Genomic DNA, 25,715 nt, shown 5'->3' on the forward strand with positions numbered 1-25,715 from the left:
ACGGAGAGGGCCCAGAGATACCTCTCCGTCAGACGGAGTGACAAATCCTAATCTCGAAATACGCCAACCCAACATGTACCTTTGGAGACACCTGTAGAGCTCCTTTATAATCACCCAGTTACGTTGTGACGTTTGGTAGCACACAAAGTGTTCCTCCGGTAAACAGGAGTTGCATAATCTCATAATCATAGGAACTTGTATAAGTCATGAAGAAAGCAATAGCAACATACTAAACGATCGGGTGCTAAGCTAATGGAATGGGTCATGTCAATCAGATCATTCAACTAATGATGTGATCCCGTTAATCAAATAACAACTCTTTGTCTATGGTTAGGAAACACAACCATCTTTGATTAACGAGCTAGTCAAGTAGAGGCATACTAGTGACACTTTGTTTGTCTATGTATTCACACATGTATTATGTTTCCGGTTAATACAATTCTAGCATGAATAATAAACATTTATCATGATATAAGGAAATAAATAATAACTTTATTATTGCCTCTAGGACATATTTCCTTCAGGTGGATGGAAGAAGGGATGATACGACCACACATAATGTTGTACCGCATCAAATCCCAGATATACGTGAGCCTAAAATATTTCAATTTAGTGAAGGTAACAAGGAGGTCGAGTCTTTGGTGTTGATTACATGCAAGAATGACACATGCCACTTTAGGAAAGTATACACTGAGTAGGGCACAATCGAACAGAAGATACAAACTGGGCATGAAGATACAAAAGTGCATCAGGTACAAAAATTGGTTGAAACAATTTACACATGGACTAATATTATTTTTGGTTCAGCTAAGACTACATGTTCTAGTACTACTTGGGTCCATGGCAGTACGTGGTTCCATAAAGATCTTGTGAAGGCAAATCCACGAAAGGAGTCGTTGGTTAGAGATAAAATAGAAAATATATTACCTGATGTTTTGGGATCGGTCAAGAAGATAAATGGAAGAGTTCTATTTCTTTTCCTGCCACGTAAGGAATATCAGGCAAGTGCACATACGTGGGATATATGGAGTCTACTATGTCTACAGGAAATTGGATGGGGTCCACCAGCACCAAATCTGAAGCCGGCGATGCATCCATCAAAACTAGTACTTTTTGTTTCCTTAGATAGATTGAGTCGGTTTTTAATTACGTGTATCAAGTGCTTGCTTTCCAAGTTAGTTAAGAGGTGCGGCTATTATATAAAGCCGATTGAGTTCATTGTAAAATCAGGTTATTTTTATACGAAATAGACACGATGTGTTTTTCAGGGTAGACACACCCGTATCAAGTTTTGGGGGGATTTTTAGAAAACCTCTGTTTTGCGATTTCTCTTCGTGGAAATTGTTTTGCGCGTGAGTACCTTCGTCGAGATTGGTTTTCTCGTGATGGGCCGCAAGGTTCAAACCCTCTACTTCATGTACATCGCGTGCACGGGTGAGAGGTAGCTACTGCTGGTGGTGGAGTTGTTGGGGAACGTAGTAATTTCAAAAAAATTCCTACGCACACGCAAGATCATGGTGATGCATAGCAACAAGAGGGGAGAGTGTGATCTACGTACCCTTGTAGACCGACAGCGGAAGCGTTACACAACGCGGTTGATGTAGTCGTACGTCTTCACGGCCTGACCGATCAAGCACCGAAACTACGGCACCTCCGAGTTCTAGCACACGTTCAGCTCGATGACGATCTCCGGACTCCGATCCAGCAAAGTGTCGGGGAAGAGTTCCGTTAGCATGACGGCGTGGTGATGATCTTGATGTACTACCGTCGCAGGGCTTCAATCAGTTCCGTTACCATGACAGCAAAGTGTCGGGCTTTAATCACCCAGTTACGTTGTGACGTTTGGTAGCACACAAAGTGTTCCTCCGGAAAACGGGAGTTCCATAATCTCATAGTTATAGGAACATGTATAAGTCATGAAGAAAGCAATAGCAACATACTAAACGATCGGGTGCTAAGCTAATGGAATGGGTCATGTCAATCACATCATTCTCCTAATGATGTGATCCCGTTAATCAAATAACAACTCTTTTGTTTATGGTTAGCAAACATAACCATCTTCGATTAACGAGCTAGTCAAGTAGAGGCATACTAGTGACACTCTATTTGTCTATGTATTCACACATGTATTATGTTTCCGGTTAATACAATTCTAGCATGAATAATAAACATTTATCATGATATAAGGAAATAAATAATAACTTTATTATTGCCTCTAGGGCATATTTCCTTCAGTCTCCCACTTGCACTAGAGTCAATAATCTAGTTCACATCGCCATGTGATTCAACACTAAGAGTTCACATCACCATGTGATTAACACCCATAGTTCACATCGTCATGTGACCTATACCCAAAGGGTTTACTAGAGTCAATAATCTAGTTCACATCATTTATGTGATTAACACCCAGAGTACTAAGGTGTGATCATGTTTTGCTTGTGAGATAATTTTAGTCAACGGGTCTGTCACATACAGATCCGTAAGTATTTTGCGAATTCTATGTCTACAATGCTCTACACGGAGCTACTCTAGCTAATTGCTCCCACTTTCAATATGTATCTAGATCGAGACTTAGAGTCATCCAGATCTGTGTCAAAACTTGCATCGACGTAACTTTTTACGACGAACCTTTTGTCACCTCCATAATCGAGAAATATTTCCTTATTCCATTAAGGATAATTTTGACCAATGTCCAGTGATCTACTCTTAGATCACTATTGTACTCCCTTGCTTAACACAGTGTAGGGTATACAATAGATCTGGTACACATCATGGCATACTTTATAGAACCTATGGTTGAGGCATAGGGAATGACTTTCATTCTCTTTCTATCTTCTGCCGTGGTCGGGCTTTGAGTCTTACTCAATTTCATACCTTGTAACACAGCCAAGAACTCTTTCTTTGACTGTTCCATTTTTGAACTACTTCAAAATATTGTCAAGGTATGTACTCATTGAAAAAACTTATCAAGCGTCTTGATCTATCTCTATAGATTTTGATGCTTAATATGTAAGCAGCTTCACCGAGGTCTTTCTTTGAAAAACTTCTTTAAAAACACTCCTTTATGCTTTGCAGAATAATTCTACATTATTTCTGATCAACAATATGTCATTCACATATACTTATCAGAAATGTTGTAGTGCTCCCACTCACTTTCTTGTAAATACAGGCTTCACCGCAAGTCTGTATAAAACTATATGCTTTGATCATACTATCAAAGCGTTTATTCCAACTCCGAGAGGCTTGCACCAGTCCATAAATGGATCGCTGGAGCTTGCACACTTTGTTAGCTCCTTTTGGATCGACAAAACCTTCCGGTTGCATCATATACAACTCTTCTTCCAGAAATCCATTCAGGAATGCAGTTTTGACATCCATTTGCTGGATTTCATAAAATGCGGCAATTGCTAACATGATTCGGACAGACTTAAGCATAGATACGAGTGAGAAACTCTCATCATAGTCAACACCTTGAACTTGTCGAAAACCTTTTTGCGACAATTCTAGCTTTGTAGATAGTAACACTACTATCAGCGTCCGTCTTCCTCTTGAAGATCCATTTAATCTCATTGGCTCGCCGATCATTGGGCAAGTCAATCAAAGTCCATACTTTTTTCTCATACATGGATCTCGTCTCAGATTTCATGGCCTCAAGCCATTTTGCGGAATCTAGGCTCATCATCGCTTCCTCATAGTTCGCAAGTTCGTCATGGTCTAATAACATGACTTCCAGAACAGGATTACCGTACCAGTTTGGTGCGGATCTCACTCTGGTTTACCTACGAGATTCGGTATTAACTTGATCTGAAGTTACATGATCATCATCATTAGTCTTCCTCACTAATTGGTGTAGTAGTCACAGGAACAGATTTCTTGTGATGAACTACTTTTCAATAAGGGAGAAGGTACAATTACCTTATCAAGTTCTACTTTCCTCCCACTCACTTCTTTCAAGAGAAACTCCTTCTCTAGAAAGGATCCATTCTTAGCAACGAATGTCTTGCCTTCGGATCTGTGATAGAAGGTGTACCCAATAGTCTCCTTTGGGTATCCTATGAAGACATATTTCTCCGATTTGGGTTTGAGCATATCAGGATGAAACTTTTTCATATAAGCATCACAATCCCAAACTTTAAGAAACGACAACTTTGGTTTCTTGCCAAACCACAATTCAGATTGTGTCGTCTTAACGGACTTAGATGGTGCCCTTTTAAACGTGAATGCAGCTGTCTTTAATGCATAACCCCAAAACGATAGTGGTAGATCGGTAAGAGACATCATAGATCGCACCATATCTAATAAAGTATGGTTATGATGTTCGGACACACCATTATGCTGTGGTGTTCCAGGTGGCGTGAGTAGTGAAACTATTTCACATTGTTTTAACTGAAGACCAGACTCGTAACTCAAATATTTTACCTCTGCGATCATATCGTAGAAACTTTTATTTTCTTGTTACAATGATTCTCCACTTCACTCTGAAATTCTTTGAACTTTTCAAATATTTCAGACTTGTGTTTCATTAAGTAGATATACCCATATCTGCTAAAATCATCTGTGAACGTCAGAAAATAATGATACCCGCCACGAGCCTTAACACTCATCGGATCTCATACATCAGTATGTATTATTTCCAATAAGTCAGTTGCTCGCTCCATAGTTCCGAAGAACGGCGTTTTAGTCATCTTGCCCATGAGGCATGGTTCGCAAGCATCAACTGATTCATAATTAAGTGATTCCAAAAACCCATTAGCATGGAGTTTCTTCATGCGCTTTACACCAATATGACCTAAATGGCAGTGCCACAAATAAGTTGCACTATTATTATTAACTTTGCATCTTTTGGTTTCAATATTATGATTATGTGTATCACTACGATCGAGATCCAACGAACTATTTTCATTGGGTGTGTAACCATATAAGGTTTTATTCACGTAAACAGAACAACAATTTATTCTCTTACTTAAATGAATAACCGTATTACAATAAACATGATCAAATCATATTCATGCTCAATGCAAAACACCAAATAACACTTATTCAGGTTCAACACTAATCCCGAAAGTATAGGGAATGTGCGATGATGATCATATCAATCTTGGAACCACTCACACATCGTCACTTCACCCTTAACTAGTCTCTGTTTATTCTGCAACTCCCGTTTCGAGTTACTAATCTTAGCAACTGAACTAGTATCAAATACTGAGGGGTTGCTATAAACACTAGTAAAGTACACATCAATAACATGTATATCAAATATACTTATGTTCACTTTGCCATCCTTCTTATCTGCCAATCACTTGGGGTAGTTCCGCTTCGAGTGACTAGTCCCTTTGCAGTAGAAACACTTAGTCTTAGGCTTAGGACCAGACTTGGGCTTCTTCACTTGAGCAGCAACTTGCTTGCTGTTCTTCTTGAAGTTCCCCTTCTTCCCTCTGCCCTTTTCTTGAAACTAGTGGTCTTGTCTACCATCAACACTTGATGTTTTTCTCGATTTCTACCTTCGTCAATTTCCGCATTACGGAGAGCTTGGGAATCGTTTCCGTTATCCCTTGCAAATCATAGTTCATCACGAAGTTCTACTAACTTGGTGATGGTGACTAGAGAATTCTGTCAATCACTATCTTATCTGGAAGATTAACTCCCACTTGATTCAAGCGATTGTAGTACTCAGACAATCTGAGCACATGCTCACTAGTTGAGCGATTCTCCTCCATCTTTTAGCCATAGAACTTGTTGGAGACTTCATATCTCTCAACTCGGGTATTTGCTTGAAATATTAACTTCAACTCCTGGAACATCTCATATGCTCCATGACGTTCAAAACGTCTTTGAAGTCCCGATTCTAAGCCATTAAGCATGGTGCACTAAACTATCAAGTAGTCATCATATTGAGCTAGCCAAACGTTCATAACATCTGCATCTGCTCCTGCAATAGGTCCGTCACCTAGCGGTGCATCAAGGACATAATTCTTCTGTGCAGCAATGAGGATAAACCTCAGATCACGGATCCAATCCGCATCATTGCTACTAACATCTTTCAACACAATTTTCTCTAGGAACATATCAAAATAAACACAGGGAAACAACAACGCGAGCTATTGATCTACAACATAATTTGCAAAATACTACCAGGACTAAGTTCATGATAAATTTAAGTTCAATTAATCATATTACTTAAGAACTCCCACTTAGATAGACATCCCTCTAATCCTCTAAGTGATTACGTGATCCAAATCAACTAAACCATGTCCGATCATCACGTGAGATGGAGTAGTTTCATTGGTGAACATCGCTATGTTGATCATATCTGCTATATAATTCACGCTCGACCTTTCGGTCTCCGTGTTCCGAGGCCATATCTGTATATGCTTGGCTCGTCAAGTATAACCTGAGTATTCTGCGTGTGCAACTGTTTTGCACCCGTTGTATTTGAACGTAGAGCCTATCACACCCGATCATCACGTGGTGTCTCAGCACGAAGAACTTTCACAACGGTGCATACTCAGGGAGAACACTTCTTGATAATTAGTCAGAGATCATCTTATAATGCTACCGTCAATCAAAGCAAGATAAGATGCATAAAAGATAAACATCGCATGCAATCAATATAAGTGATATGATATGGCCACCATCATCTTGTGCTTGTGATCTCCATCTTCGAAGCACCGTCATGATCACCATCGTCACCGGCGCGACACCTTGATCTCCATCGTAGCATCGTTGTCGTCTCGCCAATCTTATGCTTCCACGACTATCGCTGCCGCTTAGTGATAAAGTAAAGCATTACAGCGCGATTGCATTGCATACAATAAAGCGACAACCATATGGCTCCTGCCAGTTGCCGATAACTCGGTTACAAAACATGATCATCTCATACAATAAAATTTAGCATCATGTCTTGACCATATCACATCACAACATGCCCTGCAAAAACAAGTTAGACGTCCTCTACTTTGTTGTTGCAAGTTTTACGTGGCTGCTACGGGCTTAAGCAAGATACAATCTTACCTACGCATCAAAACCACAACGATAGTTTATCAAGTTGGTGCTATTTTAACCTTCGCAAGGACCGGGCGTAGCCACACTCGGTTCAACTAAAGTTGGAGAAACTGTCACCCGCTAGCAACCTTTGTGCAAAGCACGTCGGGAGAACCGGTCTCGCGTAAGCGTATGCGTAATGTCGGTCCGGACCGCTTCGTCCAACAATACCGCCGAACCAAAGTATGACATGCTGGTAAGCAGTATGACTTATATCGCCCACAACTCACTTGTGTTCTACTCGTGCATATAACATCAACACATAAAACCTAGGCTCGGATGCCACTGTTGGGGAACGTAGTAATTTCAAAAAAAATCCTACGCACACGCAAGATCATGGTGATGCATAGCAACGAGAGGGAAGAGTGTGATCTACGTACCCTTGTAGACCGACAGCGGAAGCGTTAGCACAACGCGGTTGATGTAGTCGTACGTCTTCACGGCCCGACCGATCAAGCACCGAAACTACGGCACCTCCGAGTTCTAGCACACGTTCAGCTCGATGACGATCCCCGGACTCCGATCCAGCAAAGTGTCGGGGAAGAGTTCCGTTAGCACGACGGCGTGGTAACGATCTTGATGTAATACCGTCGCAGGGCTTCGCCTAAGCACCGCTACAATATTATCGAGGATTATGGTGGAAGGGGGCACCGCACACGGCTAAGAATATGATCACGTGGATCAACTTGTCTCTAGAGGTGCCCCCTTGCCCCCGTATATAAAGGAGCAAGGGAGGAGGAGGCCGGCCCTAGGAGGGGGCGCGCCAAGTGTGGAGTCCTACTAGGACTCCCTATTCCTAGTAGGATTCCACCTCCCATATGAAATAGGAAAAGAGGAAGGGAAAAGGAGAAGGAAGGAAGGGGGCGCCCCCCTTCCCTAGTCCAATTCGGACCAGACCAAGGGGAGGGGTTGCGGCCACCCTTGAGGCCCTTTTTCTTCTTTCCCGTATGGCCCAATAAGGCCCAATACATATTCCCGTAACTCTCCGGTACTCTGAAAAATACCCGAATCACTCGGAACCTTTCCGATGTCCGAATATAGTCGTCCAATATATCGATCTTTGCGTCTCGACCATTTCGAGACTCCTCGTCATGTCCCCGATCTCATCCAGGACTCCGAACTCCTTCGGTACATCAAAACTCATAAACTCATAATATAATTGTCATTGAAACCTTAAGCGTGCGGACCCTACGGGTTCGAGAACAATGTAGACATGACCGAGACACGTCTCCAGTCAATAACCAATAGCGAAACCTGGATGCTCATATTGGCTCCCACATATTCTTCGAAGATCTTTATCGGTCAGACTGCATAACAACATACTTTGTTCCCTTTGTCATCGGTATGTTACTTGCCCGAGATTCGATCGTCGGTATCTTAATACCTAGTGCAATCTCGTTACCGGCAAGTCTCTTTACTCGTTCCGTAATACATCATCTCACAACTAACTCATTAGTTGCAATGCTTGCAAGGCTTATGTGATGTGCATTACCGAGAGGGCCCAGAGATACCTCTCCGACAATCGGAGTGACAAATCCTAATCTCGAAATACGCCAATCCAACATGTACCTTTGGAGACACCTGTAGAGCTCCTTTATAATCACCCAGTTACGTTGTGACGTTTGGTAGCACACAAAGTGTTCCTCCGGCAAACGGGAGTTGCATAATCTTATAGTCATAGGAACATGTATAAGTCATGAAGAAAGCAATAGCAACATACTAAACGATCGGGTGCTAAGCTAATGGAATGGGTCATGTCAATCACATCATTCTCCTAATGATGTGATCCCGTTAATCAAATAACAACTCTTTTGTTTATGGTTAGCAAACATAACCATCTTCGATTAACGAGCTAGTCAAGTAGAGACATACTAGTGACACTCTATTTGTCTATGTATTCACACATGTATTATGTTTCCGGTTAATACAATTCTAGCATGAATAATAAACATTTATCATGATATAAGGAAATAAATAATAACTTTATTATTGCCTCTAGGGCATATTTCCTTCAGGAGTGTCGTGAAAGATCGGGCCCCAACAACGGATCGGATCTCGCATGGGGTTCGGTCTATATCAGGTGGTATTCAGAGCAAGGTTGTTCACGACACTATGGAGAAGATGACGATCGCATTATCATTCAGTAAGTTAAGCTATGGATTTTAGTTGGAGGAGGAAGGCCGTTGGGCCGGGCTATTTCACACCCGTGTGGTGGTGAGAGAGAGATCATGTGCTATGACGGTCGATCACATGAATTTGATCAACGTCGCAAGCATCGAGATGGTGGAGAAACTGAATCTACCAATGATGCCACGTCCACAACCATACTATTTCCGTTGGGGTCATGAAGATCTCACTGTCACGCAACAAACAAAGGTACCGTTTTTGTTGGAAAATTATTTTTGCGAGGTTTTGTGCGACGTGATTCCGGCACCGATGATTTCATGTCACTTGTTATTGGGAGAGCCATGGTACAGAGAGCATGATGTCGCGTACGATTGCAAAACACACAGATATACCGTCAAGAGGGGTAAGAAGTGCAGCCTCGTGCCAATGGGTGAGGAGCGTTTTATTTCTTGGAGGAAAGAACATCTTGAGAGGATAAAAGAGCAGGAAGAAGAAGAAAAGAAAAAGGCCCAAGTTGCTGAAATTTCTGTGGTTGTTATTCAATCGAGTGAAGAAAATATTGCTCAAGAGGTCAACCCAAATCCGAGGACGGTTTTGATGCAAGGAGGAGAGGATGATACGACCACACATAATGTTGTACCGCATCAAATCACGGATATACATGAGCCTAAAATATTTCAATTTAGTGAAGGTAACAAGGAGGTCGAGTCTTTGGTGTTGATTACATGCAAGAATGACACATGCCACTTTAGGAAAGTATACACTGAGTTGGGCACAATCGAACAGAAGATACAAACTGGGCATGAAGATACAAAAGTGCATCAGGTACAAAAATTGGTTGAAACAATTTACACATGGACTAATATTATTTTTGGTTCAGCTAAGACGACATGTTCTAGTACTACTTGGCTCCATGGCAGTCCGTGGTTCCATAAAGATCTTGTGAAGGCAAATCCACGAAAGGAGTCGTTGGTTAGAGATAAAATAGAAAATATATTACCTGATGTTTTGGGATCGGTCAAGAAGATAAATGGCAGAGTTCTATTTCTTTTCCTGCCACGTTTTGCACGTGAGTACCTTCGTCGAGATTGGTTTTCTCGTGCTGGGCCGCAAGGTTCAAACCCTCTACTTCGTGTACATCGCGTGCACGGGCGAGAGGTTGCTACTGCTGGTGGTGGAGTGTCGTGAAAGATCGGGCCCCAACAACGGATCGGATCCCACTACGAGGTTCGGTCTTATCAAGGGAGGGAAGTGAAAGGAAGCGGTGGTTGGCAAATATACATCTCCTATAGGCAGAGATGTAAGTATTGTAGTTTACATCTTCGGGAGGCGCAGACGTATTTTTTTAAGAAAAAAGGTTTCCCTCGCTTTATATTATAAAGCAATGAACCAAGCATCCAACACATTAGTACAGAGTACAATCAAGTCATAAAATCACGCTGGGGGCACAGCAGGACAAGCCCAAAACAACATTTTTTTACATCTACACCATTTGTTGGAGCAGCATTTTTGGCCTCTGAAGATGCAAAAGTTGTATTTTTACATCTAGATCTTCTATTAGAGATGTTCTCGCGGTACGCCATGGTATATGTGTCATTGCACGCACCTCTGGCGTACTGTAGCTTAACTAGAAGAACGCCCGTGCGTTGCAACGAGGCCACATTAAATTTAAGAGTTCAATATTAATATTCTCATACATATCAAGTGACATTGGCGACCTTTTTTTACCATCAAATCCTCACATACACACTATCTCCCTCCCTGTTCCTCACTCTCTCTCCCCCTCTCCCTCTCTCTCTAATACACACACACACACATATCCATCTTATTGGGTACGGGACCATAATCCATCTATTTCACATACACACACGCTAGTGCATAATAATATGGATTATGTGTATTATATTTGCCACCACAACTGAGGGAATTAATTTCATGTAAATCAGCCAGCCACAGCTCCAAGAATACGCGGAGGAGGTGGCCCTGGTCGGCGTCAGCGCCGTCCGACGCGGGCCACGGGCCCGCTTCCAAGTGCGTCTGCGCGCCGGCCACCCACACTGGGTCCTTCAAGTGTCGCTTCCACCGCACCAACTCCCAGGGCCACAGTCATGGTCAGGTCCAGGGAAGCCGCCCTTTTCCGCCCCCTTCACCGGTCGCGGCCAACGCGGTGCCGCGGCACCCGGCCTCGCCGTCCTCGGTGATGCAGCCCAAGCATCAGCCTCGAGAATTAAGAACGCTCGACAATGGAGAGGGAAGGAAAGACCATATACATGTCATAAGAAAGGGAGTTTATTTGCTGCTCCCTCGATGTATTGTTTCCTTTGTTTGGAGATTGATTACCATCCGTGAGTGAAGGTAAGGTTAATGTGATTGAGTGATTTTTCTGAAAATTAATTATTTGTTTTCTAATCAATGTGATTGAGTGATTTAAGGTAAGGTTAATTAATTTAGATTTGATCTTTAGAGATTGTTCGTGATTGATTCTACATTACTAAATAACTTGCATCATTATGGAATCTGTTCAGATTTCTTTGTTGTGTAAGAGGGTGACGCGAAAATAAATCGATGAAGTGGGGGAGGGGACGAAAAAATCTACGAAAAAAAACAAGTGAATGTGGGAGGAGGTACCAAAAAAACCATGGGAGGTGGGACGAAAAAAACCTGAAAGCGAGACTACCAACTGCTTTATTAGGAGTAGAGGTTAGTTATATGCAATTATGGAATTTGCGAAGATATGGTATGGACTATGTGTAGATATGGTATGGACTATGTAGAGTTGATAGAATTTCCGTGATCCACGGTGCATGCCAAACCTGTCACCAAAGGCACGTACACACCCCTGGCGTACTATAACTACTAGTAAAAACGCACGTGCAACACACGTTAACATTTAGGCAATATATTAATTGCATGTGAAATTAGGAATGCTATCATTTGTGTTAACTATGTGATTAGTACAATATTTGGTATGATAGTAACTACATGTTAAACACGTCGAACGCTCGCCATTGGAGCAATGTAGGTCGTTGGATTGACTTGGTTTGATGGCCAAGATCAGTTGGATCTGCCTCTTTGAGTTTTTTTATATTGGTATAGATGGCACACCTCGTGTGGTCGATCGGTCATCAGATCCTAGTTTTGAGACCTCGAATCATCAGGGCAATGGCGTACCAGCAGATGTGGACGATGCGAGTGCTCGTCATGGCCATCGTCCTCATCGGCCTCCCATGGGGCGCGGTCTGCGTGCCCGCGGGCCGCGGTGACGCTGAGGCCATGCAAGCCATCGCCAAGTCCATCGGGTGGGCCGTCCCCTCATCCGACCCGTGCGACGGCACCTGGACGGGCGTGAGCTGCAACGAGATCAGCCGCGTCACCTCCATCGTTGTCACCCACGTCGGCCTCCACGGCGTTCTCAACGGATCCGACCTAGGCAAGCTCACGTTCCTGTCCAACCTCGACCTCAGCTTCAACAGCCTTATCGGCCACCTCCCGCTCCTGTCGACGCCTCACCAGCACCTCCGCAACATCGATCTCAGCTCCAACTCCTTGACAAGAATCCCCGGCGGCTTCTTTGCCGCCCTGCCGGCCCTCGAGGCGATTGCGCTCGACAACAACGACATGCTACTATTGTGGGATCAGTGGGACCTTGTCACCTGCTTCGCCCTACGCAGCTTCTCCGCTAACAACGCCTCCGTATATGTCAACTTCCTCAATTTCTTCGGCGACGTCGCCTTGTTCCCCGCCTTCGAGAGGCTGTCCCTCGCGAGGAACAGGATGTCTGGGGCCGTCGGCACCGGTTTTGGCGCTAACAGCAATATCAAGTACCTAGATGTCGGTGGCCAGCACAACGACCGAGATAAGATCACCGGCCGCCTTGACTTGTTCATCCCCGACATGGTCAACCTTGTGGAGGCTCACTTGGATCACAGCGGCTTCTTCGGGCCCCTCCCCGTTACCAAGCTTGTCAACCTCCGCATCTTCGATGCATCCTACAACGACCTCTGTGGACACCCCAAGTTCGCCCCCGGGACAGCGGTCACCCTTGATGGAAATCCCAATGTCGGATTTGCATGCTAGCTAGTAGTACTCGTAATTAATTAATGTTTCATCATAACATGCATGCATGTACTCTACTACTCGCACACGTACGGGCCGGTTATTATCAATAATGTCGTAACACACTCTTGTCTATTCCAGGCATGTTTAAATTTATAACTCGCAAAACGTCTTACATTATGGGACGGAAGGAGTATGTGATTGCGTGGGTAGTTTGTCTGGTCCTCATCCGTCACAATGGTTGGACGTATATCTACGCTACTATTACGTCATTTCGTTTCGTATCATTAGTCCACCCTAGGACGTCGTACTCCAGTACCCGCCAACGGCTCACCAACAGCGGCAGCCAGTCGCTGACGAGCCGAAAAGGCGTGATTGCTCTTGATTCACCGATGAGGTGGTTGGCGTCGTGTCGGTAAGCTGAGCTGTCAAGGACACACGAGGTTTTTATTTTTTGAACAAAATGAAGTTGGTTCGTGTTTCCCCATCGCAACGAGCACCAATTTGGTTTGAGCTGTCGGTGCAAAGCAAACCTGGTCATTTGGGCCGTGCAGGCCGGCTTACCATGCCAGCATGGCACGACGTGAAATTGCCACCAAAGGGGTAAACGGGATGTGTCTGCACGGAAGGGGTAAGGAAGGGGTAAACTGGCCGTGCCTGGCACGTCAGGGGACGTGTTTGGGCCATGAGGTTGGGCACGTGGGTCGGCACGACACAACCTGTTTAATCAAATTGAACGTGATTATTATGTGTAAAAAGGTATGAACTACGCACTTTTGGTAGCATATATCACACGCCATAACGTGGAGATATGTGCAAAAGATTTGTACTATGTAGTAGTAGCATATATCAATCGGAATTGTAGTTGTTTTTATTTTATTGATTGATGATAGAGATTTCGTTAATAGTGCGAAAATATGGAAATTCTTGATTTGGTAGCAGCACATGCCATAAACAATACAAGATGCAAGATGACCATATAAGTGGTCGAGGGTGCGAGAGGCAGATGCGTTGTATCGGTGGAAGAATCCCTTCTCTATTCATCATCAGTTAGATAAATTAACATGTCAATAGCCGTGATCCTATTGCTCGTCACGCTTGGTCTCGATGGCGTCTCAAGTCTCTCGGCCGCTGCGCGCACGGACGACATAGAGATGGCGGCCATGCAAGCGATCGCCAAGTCTACCAGCGCGGACAGGTCGCTCGGGTGGGGCGTCAAGTCGGCGGATCCATGCGACGGCACCTGGCCAGGCGTCCGCTGCGACAAAGATTCGCACGTCGTCGCCATCAACGCCAGCCGCGCCGGCCTCTCCGGCACTCTCTCCGGCACCGACCTCGTCGACCTTGGGTACCTCACGGAGCTCGACCTCAGCTTCAACCGCCTGGGCGACGACATGCCGATCCTCCCAAGGCCTCTCACCTACCTGACGACCCTCAACCTACAGTCCAATTCCTTCATGGGCATGCCAGAGACCTTCTTCCGCTCCTTCACCGCGCTGGAGACCGTGGTCCTCGACGACAACTGGGTTATAATGGGGGAGCTTCTCGGCCAACAACGTCACCATCTATGGCCGCTTCCCGGCCTACTTCGGCAACACCACCCTTTTCCCTGTCCTTGAGAGCCTCTCTTTAGCGAGGAATGATCTCAAGAGCGGACTGCCCTCGTCCTTCGCCAAGAACAGCAAGATCAAGTTCCTCGACATTAGCAGGCAGCAGGATTCTATTGGCCTCGGCATGTACAATGGGTTTCTAGATTTCGTCGCCGGCATGACTAGCCTCGTCGAGATCCATGTGGCAGGCGATCAATTCCGCGGGCCGCTGCCAGACGTCTCTGGGCTGCTCAATCTCAAGGTGTTTGATGCCGCCGACAACAACTTGTGCGGTAAGCTCAAGTTTCCTCCCGGCGTTGCGGTGAATATTACCGGAAACCCCCAAATCGGAAAGGACTGCCCCTAGCTAGCTTTGTGGATGCGTGGGCCAAGTTTTTGTTTTCTTAAATAAGTAATAAATAAATAATCATGCTTACTACTACTAGTTGATACGAGTATATACTGCCCGATCGATGATCTGTGCAAGGTTTTTTTTTCTGTGCGCTCTCACTAGATTGTCACGGCCCCTACTACTACAGGCCACCAGGAGGCCCGGCCCAAGAGGACCAAGAAGCCCAACAGGCTGTTCGACCCGGCCACCTGGGAGCTTGGTGGGTGATCGATAAGTAGGAGTGAGCCCGAGGTGTTAGGGCACGGTGGTAATGAGTGGATCGCTTCCCCTTGTCTTTCCCCTTTCCTCCCACCTCCTGTAACCTCTCCCTCTCGATCCCCTTCTCCTCTCAAGAACCCTAGCCCCGAATTCCCCTGTATCGCCATGAATTGAGTAGATCGAGCAAGAGGGACGTAACATATGGTATCAGAGCTACCGGATTACTTGAAGAAGCCGACGTTCACCACGCGCCAGCAGCGACAGGCGGGTGAGATGGAGCAGAGAGTGGAGGAGATGGCGGCGGCGCTCAAGGCCATCCAGGATCAGAATGAGGCCATCCAGAAGGCGGTGGCAGTGACGACCACCCTCATCTCGGAGATCCAGCCGATGGTGGCTGACCTGGCCGCCTGGAAGCCCACGTTGGAGAAATCACTCTCCGATGTGCAGCAGGAGTTGGGCGGGGTGCGCAAGGAGCTGGACGTCATCGCGCGGAACCCTGTGCTCCGGCTCAAACCGGGGGATCTGCCTCCCATCTTCCATCGACCCGGAGGCGCGCCACAAAACCAAGCCGGCAGCAGCCTCCAAGGGCCAGAAGGCCACCGCGTCGACCAAGCTCACCGGGGGGTCGGCTCTGGAGTGGTCACCACTCTAGTCCCGCCTCCGGTCACGGGTATGGCACCATCTCCGAATTTCCTTTCCACGGCGGGTCAATTTTCGGTCGATCATCGCTCCCGAGCACCTGGGCGGTCGCCTTTGAGGGGCATGTCCAGATCTGGCGGTCCTCTGCCTCCACGATCTCGAAGCCCTTATCGTCACCACAGCTCTGTCATTCCGAGGCCTAAGATGGATTTCCCTCAATTCTGGGGGGAACGACCTCGTAGTTGGAAACGAAATTGCGAGTCGTACTTCCGGGTTTTCCGCTTAGATCCAGTGCTTTGGGTGGACACCGCCGCGATGCATTTCACTGGGGCCGCTATGGTGTGGCTCGAAAACAGCGATTTCGATTTGCGTCACATGGAGTGGGAACACTTTTGCACCACTGTCTGTGAGCAGTTTGAGAGGAATGAGTTCACGGTGCTGCTGCATCAGTTGTTTCACTTGAAACAAACTGATTCCGTGACCGATTACACCATTAAATTCACTGAGATAATGCATTCCTTATTAGCCCACAGCACTACTTGGGATCCTGCCCTTTTTCCCTCACGATTTGTGGATGGTTTGCGCGATGAGATCCGCGTTGTTGTTTTGGTTCATAATCCAAAAGACCTCGATACTGCTGTTTCGTTGGCTTATTTACAGGAAGAGGCGCTGGAGATTTCCAAACGACGGGAGCCAAGACGCTCGGAGAGCACCGCGGGGAACGGCATGAGCAGCCGCTCCCATCTCAAAGGGGCCATGCCGTTGCCAGCACCTCCGGGACGGCCACCTCTTGCGGTCGCCGTGCCAACAGATGAACGTCGGGGAGCAGCCGCTGATGGGCTAAAGGGGGGCAGTTCTGTGGAAGATCGACTGACAACCCTGCGTGCCTATCGTGGAGCCAGAGGCCTCTGTTACATGTGTGGAGAGAGGTGGAGTCGAGAGCACAAGTGTGCAGCAGCAGTGCAACTCCATGTTGTGCAGGAAATGTTTGATGTGTTGGGTTTGTCCACTGGCTCGACAGGTGAGGAACACTCAGATACTGCAAGTGAATGTCACACCATATCCAGGGCAGCAGTGCAAGGCTCAGTCGCACCTCAGACTCTGCGGTTGCAAGGCAAGATTCAGAATCAGCAGGTGTTGATGCTTGTCGACTCGGGCAGTTCGCACAGTTTTGTTAATTCTGATCTAGCTGGCCGTTTGAAAGGAGTGCACAAGATCTCCAATGTTCTGAAGGTGAAAATAGTAGACGGAGGTCAGCTTCTCAGCGACCATGCTATCACGCAATGTGGGTGGTCAGTGCAAGGGCACAAGTTTACTTCTGACCTCAAGGTTCTGCCATTGGGGTGCTATGACATGATCATTGGAATGGACTGGTTAGAGCAACACAGTCCTATGGACGTGCACTGAGGAGACAAGAGAATGGCTTTCAACCACCATGGGAAGAATATCACGTTGAGTGGCATACAACCTCACACCAAAGAGTGCTATCCTATGACTACGGATCAACTGCACTTCATGATGAGCTGTCATGATGTGCATCAACTGGTGCATCTCCAAGCTGTGGATAACAAGCAGAAACAGCAGCCTGAGATGGAGATACCACCCCCAATAGCAAAACTCATCGACGAATTCCAGTCCTTGTTCGAGGCTCCGAAAGGCCTACCACCTGCTCGGCCTTTTGATCACAAAATACCACTCATACCTGGCGCTCAACCAGTGAACATCAAGCCCTATTGGTACAGTCCGTTTCAGAAAGATGAAATAGAGAAGCAGGTTCAAGAGATGCTGGATCAAGGCATCATTCAGCCTAGCTACAGTCTGTTTGCTTCACCAGTCCTGCTGGTTCAAAAGAAAGATCTGTCCTGACGATTTTGCGTGGATTACTGGCAGCTCAATGCCATCATCGTTAAGGATCATTTTCCCATGCCAGTTATTGAGGAGCTTCTTGATGAGCTTGTGGGATCCAAATGGTTTACCTGCCTGGACTTGAAGACGGGATATCACCAGATTCGTATGGCACCCGAGGATGTTTACAAAACGGTGTTCAAAACCCACCTGGGGCAGTATGAGTTCAAAGTGTTGGCATATGGACTGTGCTGTGGTCCGGGAACTTTTCAAGGGGCATGCACTATGTATTGGGTCCTTTGTTGCGGCATGGAGTTCTAGTGTTCATCGACGACATCCTGGTCCATAATGAGACTTTGGAAGAGCACATCAAACTTCTCTGAAAAGTCTTTGAACTGTTGGACAAACACCAACTTAAGGTAAAGCTGTCCAAGTGCAAATTCGCCCAGCAACAACTCACCTACTTGGGACACGTCATCAGCGAGCAGGGTGTCGCCACCAATGAGAAGAATATCGCAGCTGTCAGAGATTGGCCGACATCTACTGGAGTTAAGCAAGTGCGAGGGTTTCTTGGTCTGGCAGGCTATTATAGGCGACTTGTACGTGATTTTGGGCTCATCAGTCGTCCTTTGACAAATCTGCTGAAGAAACACTCTATTTTTGTGTGGTCGGCCGAGGCTGAGGAGGCGTTCAACCATCTAAAAAAATCTTTAATTTCAGCCCCTGTGTTGGCACTTCCTCGGTTTGACAGACCGTTCAAAATTGAGACTGATGCCTTTGAGTTTGGGATGGGGGCTGTACTGATTCAAGATGGGCACCCGCTGGCTTTTCTCAGCAAAGCGTTGGGACCAAGGAACCGTGGTTTGTCCACCTACAAGAAAGAATACATGGCAATCTTGATGGCAGTTGATCGATGGCGTGCCTATCTGCAAGGGAGTGAGTTCATCATCCGCACAGACCAAAGCGCATTGTCTCATTTGAACGACCAATGGCTAGTGACTCCCTGGCAGAGATGTGCTTACACAAAACTCATGGGGATGCAGTACAAAGTGGTGTACAGGAAAGGGGTTGAGAACAAAGCGGTCGATGCCTTATCGCGACGAGATGCAGAAGTTTCGGCGATATCGGTGGCTCTACCTGTTTGGATGGATGAAGTAGTGCAGGGCTACCAGACTGATGGAAATGCTAAGGAGATCTTGCTTCGCTGCAAAGAGATGGGAGACACAACCTCTGACTACTCTGTTCGAGATGGGGTGATCTTTTACAAAGGCAGGGTGTGGATTGGTGCCAATACAGCCATGCAACAGAAACTCTTGCATGCCATTCATGCTAGTGCCACAGGGGGCCACTCTGGCATTCATGCCACCTATGACAGATTGCAACGCTTGTTCGCTTGGCCTGGAATGAAGCAAGATGTGGTGAACCTGGTGTCTAACTGCAGTGTGTGCAAGCAATCCAAAAGTGAACGGATCCGTACTCCTGGACTGCTCGAACCCCTGCCCATTCCACCTCATGCGTGGCATACGGTTACTCTAAATTTCGTGGAAGGATTGCCAGTGTCTCGGGGTTACTCGTGCATCCTGGTAGTGGTAGACAAGTTGACCAGGTATGCTCACTTCATTCCGCTTGCTCATCCTTTCTCAGCCTTGCAAGTCGCGACCGCATTCATGACTCATGTCTACAAGCTTCACGGGTTGCCTCATGCCTTGGTCTCAGACCGTGATAAAGTTTTCACCAGTATTTTGTGGAAGGAAATGTTCAAACAAGCGGGGACCGAGCTCCGGATGTCTTCTGCGTATCATCCCCAGACTGATGGAACCACCGAGAGAGTGAACCAGTGCATGGAGACCTATCTTCGTTGTTTTGCTCATTCCTGCCCACATAGATGGTTCCAGTGGCTGCACCTCGCCGAGTTCTGATACAATACGTCATCTCACTCTGCGGTGCAGGATTCGCCGTTTGAGATGCTGTATGGGCACCCTCCTCGCCATTTCGGGATCGTGGACGCGTCCGCATCAACCCCAGTGGATTTGGTAACCTGGCATGAGGAAAGGGCAGTGGTTTCAGCCTTGTTAAAGCAGCAGTTGGAACGATCCAGGCAGCGGATGAAAGATCAGGCGGATAAGCATCGATCGGAGCGAGCCTTTGTAGTGGGAGACTGGGTGTACATGAAGCTACAGCCTTATGTGCAGGTCTTAGTCGCGGCTCGGGCTAACCATAAGCTATCCTTCAAGTACTTTGGTCCCTTTCAGGTGACGGCACGCATTGGAGCAGTGGCGTATCGCGTCCAGCTTCCAGAAGGTAGTCGTGTTCACCCAGTGTTCCACGTGTCCCTGCTGCGAGCAGCGCTGCCACCGGGCACCGACGTGGTGACTGCTCTTCCGGAACCACCGTTGGCGCACGCAGCGCCCGGTTTTCCTGAACGTGTGCTCGCTCGCCGGGTCGTCACCAAAGGACAGGTGCAACTTCCTCAAGTGCTGATCAAGTGGACTTTGCAACCGGAGGCGCTGGCAACCTGGGAGGACTTCTTCGAGCTCAGGAGCTGTTTTCCAGGTGCTGTGGCTTGGGGACAAGCCGTTTTTGAAGACCGAGGGGATGTCACGGCCCCTACTACTACAGGCCACCAGGAGGCCCGGCCCAAGAGGACCAAGAAGCCCAACAGGCTGTTCGACCCGGCCACCTGGGAGCTTGGTGGGTGATCGATAAGTAGGAGTAAGCCCGAGGTGTTAGGGCACGGTGGTAATGAGTGAATCGCTTCCCCTTGTCTTTCCCCTTTCCTCCCACCTCCTGTAACCTCTCCCTCTCGATCCCCTTCTCCTCTCAAGAACCCTAGCCCCGAATTCCCCTGTATCGCCATGAATTGAGTAGATCGAGCAAGAGGGACGTAACATAGATGAACAATTTTATTTTATTTTTGACTGTTTTGTTGATACGTATCCACCAACACTCCCACTGTTTCATATTCACTCTCCATTTGGAATTGAGATTCAGCGTAACTTACCCCCTCTGCGTGTCACCCGTATCCGCATGATGAATGAAGATAATTTATTGCGATTTTTTAGAGGAAATTGATTATCAAAAAATAGTTTATTTTAACACAGTACAGACGCAAGCGCTCATACATACGCGCATACACTCACCCCTATGAACGTGCGCACGCACACCCTATGAGCACCTTCGAGGCATATCATCTATTGATTATCGAAAATACTTGCATCATTTTATCAAATGCTGCCGTGGGTGTCGCTGAGTTGCCTCAATTCTTCATCATTTCGATGGCCTCAGAGTTGTTCGAATTACACCCATCATGGTTGTGCAAGCAGTGACGCCAAATATTCCTGTGCGAACCCGGGCGGCCAGAGGGGCGAGGACGTCTTGACGTGGATCATGGACACGACCAGGGGGGCCATGAGGATGGTGTTGTACGTGGCTTTCTCTATGGCTATCTAGCGTACTTCACACTAGACCTTCCAGAAAATTGCCACTAGAGGCCAACGCGCACTTTGTCATGTTGTTCTTTTCTCGCAGGATTAGTTTTTATTTTCTCTAACAATTAATTATGGTTGCTTGTTTGATTGTTTCGATTAGGCTTTCTTTGCGATGACTTAGATTTTTATTATGTTCTGGTGGTGCCTTTTTTAACTGCTATATTTTGTTGGACTGTTGTTGGAGAAGGTATTTGTTCTGAGAGGTTAGTGGTGTTGTTCGCTGCATGGTTGTGGTGTCCTTGATTGCTACAACTATGTTCTTTGAAATAAGCAAGTTGTGTGTTGCATCTTTCATAGAACTGTACTTCTGTACAAAGTTTCTGGCAGACCATCCTTCCCTATAAACCAACGGGTATTTCTCTTTTTAATGGAATCACTCTCGCTATTAAAGACCTTCAAAAGAAATTTCCCTGGACATCATTATTCTAGGCTGTTGGAATATTTGGAACCAAAGAAATTGCAAGATTTTCAGAATGGGAATCCCGACACTCAATTCTTGGATATTTCTTTTAAAGGAGGATCTTACTCTTCTTCAACATAGAGTCAAGAGCAAGAATTTGGACTACCTTGAAATTTTGATTAGCTCAAATATCAATATTTGACACATGATGTTTCCATCTTGGTATAGGATGCTTTATTTTCCGTCATTTCTTCTTGTATTATATGTACATATTTGTTTATATATGAAGAAATGTTGTAGAACTATTGTTCCACTTCCGGGCTTCAGAAAAAAAAACTCTTACCTCACTCCATTGACCTTACTTGCTAGTTATGTTTTCGCGATTTACTCTTTTGTAGATTTGTTTTAGGCAACTAGTAGGTAAGCTTTAAATCTGCCAAGAACTAATATTGGTAAGACCTCTAGGTTGTGCTAAAATATTTAGTAGGTCTACTCACAAATTCTCTAGACTCCAAGCGATCCTTCAGCTGTGTTCCCCTTTAATACTCTTTTTTTCCAACCAGGCTCGCACCCCTTTCCATTAATTTTGCAATCAACGGAAATACAATGTTCCAGTAGTTTTACCAAGCCAACCACATCCAAAATAAGACTGAAAGGGGAGGAGCGAGCTGGAGCATCGACAGGAAACCCACCGCAAAAGGACCCTAAAACGGATCAACTGCCATAGGAAGAAAACCTGACGACACCGACTAGCCACTACCCTAACCTCATCCATGAAAATAGTGCACCACCTGATAGACTACATAGTCTACTCAGGCATAAAGAAGTAACTCTCCAAAAGCATATAAGACTCCAGAACGGGCATCAAACCCCAGTGGACTGTAAACCAAGCAGATTAGCCGATCTGGATCCCCTCTCCATCCTTCAGTCGCATCACACCTCGCGAGTGAGTCCTGTCCGCCAGAGCTGCTGGCACATACGCCAATCTCTTCACGTCCGCCTGAAACTTCGACCTATCTTCTTCCTTCAGTAGTCCTGTCCAGTACAATATAAAAGAACATGCACTGAAAACAGCCTCCAGTGGAGAACGAGCATTATAATTGTCAAAAGTAACTTTGTTTCGAAGACACCATATCCCCCAACACAAAGCCGCAATGATCATCATGAAAAATTGTTTTCCACCAGGGAAAAACTTATACAACCACGCCCAACTTTGCCAAAGGGAACGTGGGCAACAGGATACTCCATCCGTAAGTCCCAGGGCCCCCCAAACTGTTCGAGCAAGAGGACATGTAAAAAATAGATGGTTCGCAGTTTCCATGTTCGTGCAGAAAGAGCAAACAGGATTCCCGGGCCATTTCCTCTTCCTCAAATTATCCCGGGTAAGCACAGCATTTTGGAATAGCTGCCATAAGAATATTTTGATTTTCAGTGGGATACTAGCTTTCCAGATCCACTTATAGTTAGGGCCAGCTAAATCCCTCTCCAACCACTTATACACCGATTTAGTGGTAAGTCTCTTGTTCTTGCACAACTTCCAAAACACTGTATCAGGGATATTGTTCAAAGTATATTTCTTTGCCTTAGAAACTACCCATTCCCATTGATCATTGATCTCCCCAAACAGCCTACGCCCGAAACCCAGGCTATAGTTTTTCGCCACAAAATCTGCAATAGTCTCATCCTGATCCTGACATATACTGAATAAGACGGGGAATTTTTCACATAATGGCACAGCATCTATCCATGGCTCATGCCAGACCCTAGCCAAGTTCCCACTATTAACCTTAACGGCCCTCCCAGCCATATATGTCTCTTTAACTTTCATAATTGCTTTCCAGCAAGGGGAGTCTGAAAAACGACTACGAATATTAGCCACCGTTTTATTCTTGAAATATCTGGCCCGAATAATTTGTTGCCACAACCCATCTTTAGTTTCAAGTTTCCACCACCACTTGGTTAACAGGCTAATGTTCTGCTTGTGGAGGTCCTTGATCCCCAGCCCACCGATTCTTTTGGACCTACAAACCCTAGTCCATTTCACCATATGATATGACCGTTTATTGTTCTTCCTTTTCCAGAAAAATCTTCTCCGGTGTTTATCCATTTTCTCAATAAAAGTCTTGTTGAATAGGAACATAGACATAAGATAAGAAGGTATTCCATCTAGGCTCGAGCCTAATAGGGTAAGCCTAGCACCAGACGAGGCTGCATAGGCTATCCAGGCGTCTAACTTTTTACCATCTTAGCATCCAGAAATTCCAACTCAACATTTTTTAAAGTGGAGTAAGATATCGGTGTACCCAGATATTTCATAGGTAAAGAACCCAGCTGACACCCAAACATGTCAGCATATGCTATATCAATCTCATTATCCCCTCCTATAATAATAATTTCGCTCTTGTCAAAATTGATTTTCAATCCGGACATGAGTTCAAACAAATAAAGTAGTAGTTTCACATTAACTGCTTTATCAATATCATGCTCGAAGCAAATGATAGTATCATCTGCATATTGTAAGATCCCAACTCCGTCTTTTATAAGATCAGACGCCAACCCTTTGACAAGGCCATTTTTCTGGGCCGAGGTCATCATCTTGGTTAGACATTCTGCCGCAACATTGAACAGGAATGGAGAATGTGGATCACCTTGCCTTACCCCTTTAGCACTTTGTATATAAGGTCCCATCTCGTCGTTGATTTTCACACTGACTGTCCCATTTCTCAGGATCTGGTTTACCCAACCACACCACTTTTGGTTAAACCCACGTTTAACATGACATTCTAATAAGAAGTCCCAATTGACTTTGTCATATGCCTTCTCAAAGTCAAGTTTGAGTATCACCCCTTTTTGTTTTTTGACATGAGTATAATGCATAATCTCATGCAAGGATAAAATGTCGTCTACTATATGCCTCCCTTTGATAAAAGCATTTTGCTGTATGCTAAACAGTTTGTGTGCATATTTTTCAACCCTGAGGTCCATGACCTTGGTAATAAGTTTGTATGGACAGTGTAGTAAACAAATGGGTCTATACTGTTGTATCCTATTAGCATCATTTGATTTGGGCAGCAGGGTAATAATGCCATAGTTCAGCCTTTGTACATCTAGTTTCCCCTCATAAAACCATTCAAACATAGCAAATAAATCTGGAGCTACGACCTCCCAACAATGTTGATAAAACTCAGCCGGGATGTTGTCAGGCCCAGGTGCCCGATTAGATTTCATGTCAAATAGAGCTTTCTTAATTTCTGCAATAGAAAAGGGTTTAGTCAGTTCCTCATTATCTTCAGAGGAAATTTTTTCTTCCAGTGGCCACAGATCCCCATCAATCTGACACAGGTTTCCAGGAGCAGGTCCGAAGAGATTTTTGTAATATTCAGTGGCATGCGCCAAGAAGTCTTTGGTCCCCCTCAATAGTGACCGCACCGCACTCCAGTGAGATCATAGTATTTTTTCTCCGGCGGCCATTTGCTACTTTATGGAAAAAGTTAGTATTATTATCACCTTTGATAAGCCATCTCTGAGTAGAGAATTGGTGCCAATACAATTCCTCCTCCACATACATGTTATTCAGCTCTAACAAAATTTCCAGTTTCCTGGTATAGGCCTGTCCACATAATCCAACAGTCTCCTCAAGCCCTTCCAGCTCTTGTAGTTCGAGTTTGATAATATCTCTCCTAATCTTGTTGTGCCCAAAAATATTGGACCCCCATCCTTTAAAAAATTTCTTTAATCTCTTCAGTTTTATGTTCAGGATGTCAATAGGGTCTTTGGTATATATAGGTCTCGACCAAATATCAGCAACCAGAGGTAAAAACTCTGGATTATTAAGCTAGTTGTTATCAAACCTAAAGCACCTACAACCTGGTGCTCTAGATGAAGCCAAACATCCATTCAAAAGCAAAGGATTATGATCT

General features: G+C 45.5%; 2 protein-coding genes across 2 annotated transcripts; both read left to right on the forward strand.

The window, feature by feature from the left end:
- Positions 1–12,330: 12,330 nt before the first annotated feature.
- On the forward strand, positions 12,331–13,245 carry LOC147984537 (receptor protein kinase TMK1-like). The gene has a single exon (XM_087541144.1). The coding sequence runs from the start codon at positions 12,331–12,333 to the stop codon at positions 13,243–13,245; it is 915 nt and encodes a 304-aa protein (XP_087397270.1).
- A 1,133-nt stretch (positions 13,246–14,378) lies between these two features.
- On the forward strand, positions 14,379–15,432 carry LOC147984538 (receptor-like kinase TMK2). Its single transcript, XM_087541145.1, has 3 exons — positions 14,379–14,781; positions 14,858–15,135; positions 15,328–15,432. The coding sequence occupies exons 1-3, from the start codon at positions 14,379–14,381 to the stop codon at positions 15,430–15,432; spliced, it is 786 nt and encodes a 261-aa protein (XP_087397271.1).
- The last annotated feature ends 10,283 nt before the right edge of the window (positions 15,433–25,715 follow it).

The sequence above is a fragment of the Triticum urartu genome, chromosome 2A (assembly GCF_056163025.1).
Source record: "Triticum urartu cultivar PI428250 chromosome 2A, HENAU_Tu73, whole genome shotgun sequence".
Classification (NCBI taxonomy): domain Eukaryota; kingdom Viridiplantae; phylum Streptophyta; class Magnoliopsida; order Poales; family Poaceae; genus Triticum; species Triticum urartu.